Raw genomic sequence first — 11460 nt, forward strand, 5'->3', positions numbered from 1 at the left:
TTTATTTTGGACACATAATTTTGCCAAGATTGGCGTTTGTTTTGTTTAAAAGTACGCCGTGCTTTAGCATTTAAAATTTTAAATTTATTTAAATTATGCACCATAGGATGGCGACGGAAATAATGTTCAGCTTTCTTCCTTGCCTTCCTAGCTTGTTTGCACTCATCGTTGAACCATGGTTTTCTTATGTGTGGAACTACAGAGGAATTTGGTATACACGCATCAGCTATGGAATTCAATTCATCAGAAAAAGATTTAATAGCATCAGGAACGTCAATAAAACGTTCAGGTTTAAGTTTTTCAGCACACAGTGTTTCATATAGAGCCCAGTTAGCCTTTTTAAAATTCCGCCTTGATGATGGAGGAACATCGGATGGAGTTACAGCTTTTAATATAGTAGGAAAATGGTCACTTCCACAGAGGTCATCGTGGACTGACCATTCGAATTCATTAAGTAGTTCTGAATTTGTGAGTGACAGGTCAAGAGCAGAATAGGTCCCTGTCCCAGGGTGTAAATACGTATTGGAGCCATCATTATAAATACATAAATCGTTGTCAGAACAAAAGTCCTCCAACAACTTACCTTTAGTGTTTATATTTACACTACCCCAGAGAGGGTTGTGCCCATTTAAATCTCCCATTATAATACGTACACGGCTTCGGGAGTTGGTCATAGAGAGCTTGCAGATCAGTTTTAGCAAACGTCGAAGACGGCGAGCATAGCGTAAACGCTACATGTAAAGTAATTCTCACAGCAACAGCCTGCATATTAGTATTAAGTGATACAGGGCTTTGAATAACGTTTTGTCTGACTAGAACGGATGACCCGCCAGTGGCTCTATCACCCGGAGGTGAAAAAGAATGATATGCATTAAACTGACGAAGGTCAAATGTATCTGTTTGCTTTAAATATGTCTCTTGGAGACATAACGCTGAAGGTGTAAAATCTTGGACTAATAGCAGTAATTCATGTAAATTAGTCCTCAATCCTCTGCAGTTCCACTGTACAATATTACTGGAATAAACTATCTTTTGGGGGGATTTATTGGGGATCTACCCCGCACTCTTTTGGAGGGCGACAAGCTATGTGCCCTAGAATGGACGTTTTCAGAAACGGCCATGTCTTCAAGAGACCCATATTTATTAAGCAATTGAATTTTATTTTGTGACCCTTTAGGAGCTCTGCCACTTTGTTGTTTTGAAGCATCAGGCTTAGGCTTAGATTTACCTTTAGCAGTTTGTTGTCTATCGGCTGAAGATTGAGATTCCTTGCGTGACTGCGAAGATGATTTATGATCAAAAGAAGACTTTGAAGTTCCAGTAATTGATTCCTCAGTCTGGGATGACATAGCTGGGTATAGAAGTTGTGGAGAGTCGCTGTTGACCCAAGTCAAGGTAGTTTGGCAGCTTGTAGATGATTTTGTTATTTTAGGGCTACGCACAGATGCGTTTGCTACTGTAGCATAACTTTCTGTAAGGTCAGATCTCTTCACCAGTTTTTTTGTTTCAGAAAAAGAGATATTTTGTGTATACTTTATTCTGTTTATTTCCATTTGCTCTCTCCAGATTGGACACTGTTTCGATGAAGATGAATGGTCGCCTGAGCAGTTGGTGCATTTTTTAAAATCACTGTCACAATCTTCTGTTGTGTGTGTCTTCTCACCACAGTGAGCACACACAACAGACAATGTACAGGTAGATACACCGTGTCCATATTTCTGGCATTTAAAACACCTTAGAGGGTTGGGGATGTATGTCTCAACTTGGATGTTACAGTAACCTGCCTTCACTGACTTGGGAGCATTTGGAGAAGAAAAGGAAAACAGATAGGTATTTGTTTGGATTGTTTCATTACTTTTCCGTGTTGAAAAACGCTTTACATAAAGCACACCCTGATCTTTCATTTCGGATGCTATGTCAAGTTCTGACATATCAGCAAGCAACCGATCACGATCTCTGACAATACCTTTACTTGTGTTCAGGGTCTTGTGAGCAGAGACCGTGACCGGAATGCCCACAAAAGAATCAATACCCATCAGATTGGTTGCTTGCTGCTTTTTCCCACACTCAACGAGCAGGGCACCCGAACGTAAGCGTCTAAGATTCTTCACATCTCCAGCAATACCTTGAATACCCTTAGATACTGCAAAAGGGTTCAATTTTAATGGTGTCTTGTCAGGAGTTTCAATTACAATGAAACGTGGCCAGTACTCAATCGATAAAGACGGTCTATGGTCAGTATCAACAGGATCAATTTCAAGTTGACGTTTTCATTTCTTGAGGGGGATTTCATAAGCCATGGGTAATGTAAATTGGTTCATCATCCGAGCTCCCCACCCACCACGGAGTATCACAAAGGACAATGCTAAGCAAGCGGACCTCCAGCTTGCAACACCAAGGATACTCGGATGATATACTCAAGTAGAATAATCATAAAGTAATTACTCTACCAGATTGGCCCATGAGCCACCGCCTTCTGGGCATACGACTCTAGGCAAATTACAAAACAACATAATTCATAATCAAAGATGTTTCAGAAGCCAATAAACCCAAGACCAAAATTTCAATTTCAAATCATATTTGTGCAATGATATATTTATAATCTATGCACAGGGCTTGGCATGACCAGCCGATTGGTTGAACCGGGCCCATTCAACCTCCCGTCTAGGTGAAGTAAGGGTCGAAGGGGTGTGTTGAGCAAAGGGAACGCGGTCACAGGTCCCCAGTGCCCTCAACCCCCAGACTCCCGTCCTCCACCGACACAGGGCCGCAACCCACGGCAAACGGGTTGGTGGACCAAATATCCCCCCGGGTCGACTACGGGGGTGTCGGCGAGCTCTTGGCGTTACCCAGCACCCACCACGAGGAGGTGGCTCGCCACGGGTGCCTGGTGCGCGTAGTGATATCACAACAATATTAACACTTTCATGAAACAGTCCTCCATTGTATATGGGCGTTTCTTCATTTTTGACTCCGCTGGCATTGGTAATGAATATTACTTTCTTTTCACTTCTAAATGCCACACAAAGAAAATATGAAAGTTCAGTTCATTCCTGCTTATTTTACTCAAGATCCTTGAAAATACCCAAACATAAAATGCAAGTTCATGGTTTCAGAAATGAAGGTGAAGGATAGGAGGGAAAATAATCAAGTGATCGTAAAGGCTTTGCTTTGCGAACGGGGACTTTGAAAGTCTCTCTCCATGTCTCCAACAGATCCGCGCAAGACACTGCAGAGGCCTCAGCTGAAGCTTGTCTGGTTTAAGTTTGGTACTGCTATTTCTTCGGGGTTTTTTAACTATGTTTTTCTTCGACTGGAGATTGTAGGCATTTTTATACTATCATCACTTCCGCAAAGGATGTTGTCGTTCGCACATAGGAATGCAATTCAAAATACTAATACGTAAGACATCACAGACGTGTGTGATTGTAATTCTCTACATTGCTATTTCACAGACGTAGGCCATGGCAAGAATGTAACAGTCACCGGCGTGCCAGCTGTTGGGGAGATTGAGGTCCCAGAAGGTCAAACATTTTTGGGTTGGATGATTTATCTCTGGTTCCCAAGGGGCCCAGAACTGGGCGTACTGGGCGACTAAAGAGTTGTCTCCCCATGTCCATGATGACCCCAATATGTTCCCACTCGTCCAAAATGGTCCTGCAATAGAAATGAGGTGATGAACATTTCCTTAATGTTAGTTATTGGCACAACCCTTAATATCATCAGTTGTTTCCACTTACCTAGCCCGTAGACATTGTTTGATACAATGTGTGGAACCCATTTCTGATTTCCTGAATATTTCTGGAATATTCCTACTAGTGGCGTAAAACTAAACTCACTCACCCATTGGTGATGAAATGTGTAATGTTCTGGTCTAATATGAACTAGTGCTCTTTTTTCTAACGGCACGACGTTGTGATATGTACTGGAGTAACGTTAATAGTCATCTATATAACAACATTTTACTCACTCACCCAAATGTTTCAAATTGGAACTAAATGCGCCAGACAATCTTTTGGTTGGTCAACGTGACTTACCAATATCTGCAGCAATGTCGTACATGAATTGGTTCCTTTCAGAGCTGTTGATGATGACGAGATAGTTGCTCTCTAATGAGCATGCTGTCTTGGCGTCGGGCCATGTCTTATTGTCTTTGTGTTTTTTGTAACACATGTTCAGTCTCCGGGTGTACAGGTAGCCTGACTTGATTGGGCACGGAACTGGAACAAAGAAGGACTTTATAATTGATCTAATACATCTACTCATACGTGACCTAAGAAACAATTTCAGTTGGTTCAACGCCGCTTTGGACAATCATTGAATCAGACTCAGATTGAGTTCATATTTAATGTCACATCGGCAATGTTTCAACCATATCGTGACGTGAACACAGAAAACAAATATAGGTCTACTATAAAAAACACTGTCGACAAAGGACAGTAAAAGAACTAGAATATCACAATTATCATTAAAACTAGCATGGAAAGGTAAAATTAATGTCACTATCCAGACAAAACAATATAAAAACAGGCTTTAGATCTCCAACAACCGAAGGTAGATCACCATACTAGGGACCATGGGGATTTACAGTACCTTTGCTACCTACATGGACCCTAGTTGGATTTACATGACCCCTTTGGCTGCTGGAGAGTGTATGAAATGCTAATGACTTAAATTTACATCAAATATTTTGGGACTTACGTCATTCAGACTCTGAATGAATAAGAAATCATGAAAGAAATATACTTACGCCGATTCTTTAAAAGAACGTTTCGAATTTACTGATGTTTACGACTTTAAGGGAATATATGTGCATTAGTTTTCAAGTGCAAGTTGTTAGTTTGAACAATCTCCATATCTTCCGTTTAAATCTATCCTTAGTGGTGAAAGCTACTTTTAAAACTACCTTTCCCTAAAACCAGAAGTTCAACTGGCTCTGTTGTCTGTACCAGCTGTGTCTGATTGAAGCCTTCCAGGAGGTTGCACGACCTGGTGTCCTTGTTGTAGAACATTGTGGTACAGTATACACTGAAGAAGCACAGAGAGACACAGTCTATCCGCGACATGGCAGGGGACCCTGTAGGCAGGGATGGGGAAACCTGTCCAGTAGATAACGAAGATACGATCATGTTGGAACATTCCATGTTGTTACCTGTTGATCGAGGGTTAATCTCTCACAGAGGATCATTCGTCAAATCACGTTCCCGCCTTGGAAAGCACGTCTGAAACAAAGAGACATCATCAAAGTTACAACATCCAGAATGTAGACAAGATTCCCTTGTCTGGTTTTGATTTTGTGCTGCATTTCACATTTCCATAAATCACAAAAACACCACGGGAGTCTAAACTTTAATGGTCATTATTAACAACGCCATGTTTAACTCCTTCCGGTCTAGACAAAACAGAATAGGCAGATCCGCTGGGAGAAAACTGTCCACGTAGTAAATTGTGAGTTTTGTACAAAATAGAAACATTCTACGTTAAAATCGCCATGTATTTCTTAGTATTACCGAGTACGTGAAGAACAGCCTCGCAGTGAGCGCTGGGTAATGCTAATCGCTCTGCCCCTGTAAAGATTCGGGAGAAGATAGGTCTTCAGCACCCCATTGCCGATTGTGAAAGGGCGGGATTATGATGGTTTTGGAAATAACATTCTTTTGTCCAATGCGCCACTTCTACCCTTGTATCACCTAGACGGATGGAAGAATGGATCCTTTGATTCTATCAACTGGCTGGTCACGCTATGCCCTATGAATGGTAAATATTTTGCACCCAGCCTAATTTTGTTTCTGAAATGTATCGTTTGGTCTTGGCCATTGTTGTTGCTGATTTGCATATTTCTTTTCAATATATTTCCACCCGTAGGAATTTATCTTCGGTAACCCTTGCTTGCCGTAAGAGGCGATTAATGAGGTTGGGCGGAGAGGCTAGCTGACTCGTATGACAGATGGCATTGTATCTCAATTGCGTGAAGCGAGGCTCATGCTGTTAATCACTGGGTTGTGGTGACCGCCGTATATCTGTAATGCTGCTGATTGCAGCGTTACATTAGATAACAATCCAACAAGAACAACATACGAAACTTTCATACACAATTCACAAACTGACGTGGTCCATTGGGTTAAGTGAATCAATAATCAATTGAACACCACTTGGATATTTTATCTCACATGAACTCACATCTCACATGAATGAATGCCCAGAGTCACTGAATGGATCAGACTTGATTCAAACTCTTTAAGTGTGTGTGCCTGTGGACTGAAACCATGACAATATGTCATTCCAGACATATACACATTCCTTTTTGTTACTGACACTCAGTCATGAGAGTGAATCCAGTAAATCTCATCCAGCCAACTACGTATTTCACGAAAACACCAGACCGCTTAAAATTGCCAGAAAAATATAAATAAAATACGATAAATATTCAGCGTAAACATCGAAGCTTCAAATGATACATCTGTGGCAGTATGTTCACATTTGCCCTCCTCTTCGATGGCTCAGATGTGGGGCGCACAAAGCAATGTACTTACAAGAACATAATAATGATAATATTTATAACGTGCCTTTCCTATTCTGGATATCCTGCACAATGCGATCAAAGTTACACCTGATACCCCAGGATGCCTGTTACGTGCTTAAAGGTTAATAGTCTCACATCCTATTTCTGCTGAGGCAGAGACAGAGGCAATTCTATGCACAGGACCACACGCCTCCACGATAAACTGTAATTTACAGGATATGCAGTCAGTATTTATTTAATATGAAAACATTTTAGAAATAGTATTATAAGATAATGAAATGACATATATACATACATCTGTTGTCCGATTGGGTCCGTCTTGGTGAAATGAGCTGATGTTGGAGTAAGCATCTATTATAACCCTGTGAGGAAATCAATCACTACAGCGAACATAAACTATGAACGTCACGTACAGGATCAATACCTACGTTCTTATTGTTCGTGTTGTCATAATGCATACATGACTGGATACAAAAGTGAACAATACACAAAAAATTTAGTTAAGCACCCCGCGACATATTTTACAATTGAATTAACCCCGATCTTTTTCCTGTGGAGCATCACATATGATGCATGGGGCATGACTGATGATCGTGTGTAACAAAAGGATCCTCCAGTACACAATCTGGTCCGGTTGGAAGCTGATGTATACGAGGAATGGCGTAGACTGGTCCTTCAGAGGATATGAGGTGAACAGAGCGTATGAGGAGGAGAGTTTCATGGAAGATACACTTGGTACTGACCTTGAATGTAGACACGCAAAATGACAATTTGAATCTTCGCATTCATCAACAAATTCAACATTAAACATGCCAGGGCTATACTGGTACAGACATGGTTTTGTGGTTTTTTTTAAATGAGCAGTTATGTTCATAAAATGAATATGGATTCCAATCATTTTGTCGACTGTAATGCGTCAAAGGATCATACGAGTCGGATAACATGTTACTTGTTTCGAAACCTAAATTTTACCTGTGTTCCTGCATTTGTTTACGATTAGCAGATCAGGTTTAATCTAAAATTCAAAGTAGTAACCTGGCTGTTCTATTGCGGTAATGTCAAAAGAGAAAAAAACCCAAAACAAACCACTGATCTCAATAGCATGCAGGGCGTAGTAGACGAAGAGTGTTGAAACATTATCTACTGTGGTTTGCAGATACACAGGACATTAATTGATTGCTATTGATTTCTAGACTACACACGGGCAATGAGGAATTTTATGAGGTGTACTATTGTATATCCCGTGGTCAAGTATTCTTAATGTCGTCACTACATAGGTCTGGATCTTAAGTATATTTCATTTAAAATATTTTTAATCATCATTTATCATTACCTCATATATTGGGCGTTGTTGCTAGCCATTTTAACGTATGCATGGGTGTTTTGTGGTGCTCGCCAACACCCCCGTGTGGATCCGGGTTCATATTTGGTCCACCAATTGCAACCTGTTCGCGTGGGTTGCAGCCCTGTGTCGGTGGAGGACGGGAGTCTGGGGGTTGAGGGCACTGGGAGCCTGTAACCGCGTTACCTTTGCTCAACACACCCCTTCGACCCTTACTTAACCTAGACGGGTGGTTGAATGGGCCCGGTTCAACCAATCGGCTGGTCATGCCGAGCCCTGAGCCCTAATTTCATTTCATTGCTCAATAACTGTTTAGCTTGGTTTTACTGTTCACAATATTGACATAATTGGTTTTGAGATGCTGGTGCCAGAAGGCGATGGCTCATGGGCCAATCTGGTAGACTGAGTACTTCTTTAATCGTTCTGCTGGAGTATATCATCCCAGTATCCTTGGTGCTGCAAGTTGGAGATCCACTTGTATACAGCATTGTCTTAATGATACTCCGTGGTGGGTGGGGAGCTGGGGTGATGAATCTATAATACTTCAACATGGCCCTGGAAACCCCAATGAAAAAGAAGCGTCAACTTGACAATGATCATGATGCTGATGAAGGCTGTCTATCTCTTAATCAAGTTGAATACTGGAAAAAAAATTCTGGTTTTAGAATTTCCGGACATGCAACCTGTCAAACTGAATCCATTTGCTGTTTTAAAAGGAGTGTATGGTATAGCAGGAGATGTTAAGAATATCAAACGTATGAGATCTGGATCACTTCTAATTGAATGTGCCAAAAGACAGCAAGCCACCAATTTACTATCTATTGATACCTTGGCTGGACTACCTTTTTCAGTGTCAGTCCACAGGTCACTGAATTCAAGCAAGGACATTGTTAAGGACCGTGATCACCTCCTAGATGATGTGTCCTAGCTTGACATTGTTTGTGAATTAAAAGACCAAGGTGTAACACATGTGAAGCGTTTTACTCGGCGTCAGCACTCAGAAGCAATTCAAACAAATACTTACTTGTACTTGTTTCCACCAAGAACTATCAAAGCAGGATATTGCAGCCTTGTTGTTGAACAATATATCCCAAACCCACTGAGGTGTTATAAGTGCCAAACGTTTGGCCATGGGGTACCACTGTGGTGAGAAAACACATGTTACCGAAGATTGCGATAGCAACTTTAAGAAATGTGTCAACTGTTCTGGTCATCATTCATCCTCGTCAAAAGATTGCCCAATATGGAAAAGAGAGATGCAGATAAATAAAATCAAAACTGTTCAGGACTTTAGTTACAATGAGGCTAGAAAACTCGTACCTTCCTGCGATCCAAGTGGTCCATATGCTTCTGTAACTGAAAAACCAGCTGAGGTAACGTCTTCTATTGGCTGCCAAACAGACCTGATTTGGAGACATTCCATCAATCCTGAACCCTCCTGCATGTCGGATTCCTGCACACAAACTACTGCTGAGCCTTCTTCAGCTGAACAGATTCCTGTATCATCATCTACTGTTTCCGTAACGCCAATTCAACACAGAATCATTCGTCACAACGTTCACAGCCTAAGAGAGGAAAAACTGCGTTATCCAGATGTAAACCTGACTCTTCTCGATTCAATGAAACGGGTAGAGCATCAAAAGGTGCTGATGATCCCATCAACCTTTATAACAAGTTTGGATCACTTGAAGGGATGGATGTTACCGAAAGCGTCCCTCAGAGAACAACAAGTTTGTCGCCTAAACGTAGTGGGCGAGCAAGATCTCAAGTTCACCCACCAAAGAGATGAATAGTTCTTAGCCTTTGATTCAGTGGAACTGCAGAGGACTAAAGAATAACTTCAACGAAATACAGCTACTCATACAGGATCTTAAACCGCCAGCAGTATGTCTTCAAGAGAGATACCTTAAAAATACAGATAACTTCAATCAGAGACAGTATAGTGATTATCACTCTTTTTCCTGCAGGAGATAAAGCTACTGGTGGCGCTTCTATTTTGGTTCATCACAGCATCATACATAGACCTCTCGCTCTAAATACACAATTGCAAACAGTTGCTGTTCGTCTTACTCTGCACATCGCGCTGACCTTGTGCAGCTTGTATATACCTCCCACTTCAAATCTTCAACAATCAGATCTTCAAAATCTATATGATCAACTTCCGAAGCCATATCTCATCATGGGTGGTCTTAACGGACACACCCACTTTGGGGAAGTGTCAGCACAAATACTAAAGGTAAAATCATCGAAGATTTTATATCCGATAATGATTCATGTATTTTTAATGACGATTCAGCCACTTATTTACATCTAGCCACGGGAACTTATTCTTCCCTGGATATATCATTCCCTTATTATAATTTATGTAATGAGTTTGAATGGGAGGTCCATGATGACTTATGTGGGAGTGATCACATCCCCACCATTCTCAAAAGCATTATCCCTGGGGATGATCCACCTTTATCCAGACGAAACTTTACCAAGGCTGACTGATCATTACATAAAACACTTTGCACTGATCACTTAAAAGCTGACGTTTTTGTGAATATCGAAGATCCTATTTCAGGGCACCCGTGGCGAGCCACCTCCTCGTGGTGGGTGCTGGGTAATGCCAAGAGCTCGCCAACACCCCCGTTGTGGACCCGGGGGTATATTTGGTCCACCAACCTGTTAGCCGTGGGTTGCGGCCCTGTGTCGGTGGAGGACGGGATCCTGGTGGTTGAGGGCAATAGGGGCCTGGAACCGTGTTCCTATTGCCTAACACACCACTTTGGCCCTGACTTCACCTAGACGGGTGGTAGAATGGGCCCGGTTCTATCAATCGACTGGTCATGCCAAGCCCTGTTCATAGCTCACTTTTTGCACATTCAACATATTGGGTATTGGTTCTTGTGATTATCAATTTCAGTATAAAAATCTTTGTTACATTTAATTGCCTAGAGTCTAATGCCAGAGGGCGGTGGCTCATGGGCCAATCTGGTGGTATGGACCTCTAAGTTCTGAGTTTCTGAGGACTTATGTCATGGGCCGAACCAGCCTGGCATTTGATCTTTTAGATTTCTTAGCTATTTATGTCCTTATTTCTGGAGTATAACATCCCTGTAACCCTGGTGCTGCAGTCTGGTTTCCGCTGCAGCATCGTCCATGTTGACACTCGATGGCGGGTGGGGAGCAGGGCTTCCGAATAATATTCTAATACCATGGCTCAAAATATGCATTCTGGTTCATCAAAGACGTACAAGCGGAGACATCTTTCTTCGTCATCTGATGAGGAGGTATCCCCTTCAGTGAATGATTCTTGGCCAAGGTTTTTGGTTATTGCAACTGATGATGGGAGTCCACTTAATATAAACCCTTTTGCTGTTTCCAAGGGCATCCAGGGTGTCTGCGGAGAGGTAAAGAATGTCACTCGCCTCAGAAATGGTTCGCTCTTGGTAGAATGTATACGACGACAACCATCTGTCAATCTGCTGGGCTTGCAGCATTTTGTTAACAAACAGGTTGTTGTCTCCGTTCATAAGACACTGAATACTTGTAGAGGAATTGTTAGAGACAGGTCTCATTGTTTGTCAGACATGTCGGAAGAAGAAATTGT

At 41.7% G+C, this 11460-nt stretch overlaps 1 protein-coding gene across 1 annotated transcript; it reads right to left on the reverse strand.

The window, feature by feature from the left end:
- Positions 1-3223: 3223 nt before the first annotated feature.
- Positions 3224-5153, reverse strand: LOC137272264 (CD209 antigen-like protein B). The gene is made up of 3 exons (XM_067804625.1): positions 4907-5153; positions 4038-4220; positions 3224-3657 (listed from the first exon to the last, which is right to left on the reverse strand). The coding sequence occupies exons 1-3, from the start codon at positions 5142-5144 to the stop codon at positions 3437-3439; spliced, it is 642 nt and encodes a 213-aa protein (XP_067660726.1). The 5' UTR covers positions 5145-5153; the 3' UTR covers positions 3224-3436.
- Positions 5154-11460: the final 6307 nt, after the last annotated feature.

This window comes from Haliotis asinina, chromosome 2 (assembly GCF_037392515.1).
Source record: "Haliotis asinina isolate JCU_RB_2024 chromosome 2, JCU_Hal_asi_v2, whole genome shotgun sequence".
Taxonomy (NCBI): domain Eukaryota; kingdom Metazoa; phylum Mollusca; class Gastropoda; order Lepetellida; family Haliotidae; genus Haliotis; species Haliotis asinina.

Excerpts from the sequence above, each read along its gene's own strand:
- LOC137272264 (XM_067804625.1), bottom strand. The coding sequence starts at position 5,144 with ATGGAATGTTCCAACATGATCGTATCTTCGTTATCTACTGGACAGGTT. Across the intron at positions 4,221-4,906 it reads ACTTCTGGTTTTAGGGAAAG|TTCCGTGCCCAATCAAGTCA; the intron begins GTAGTTTTAAAA and ends TCTTTGTTCCAG. Across the intron at positions 3,658-4,037 it reads CGACATTGCTGCAGATATTG|GACCATTTTGGACGAGTGGG; the intron begins GTAAGTCACGTT and ends TTTCTATTGCAG.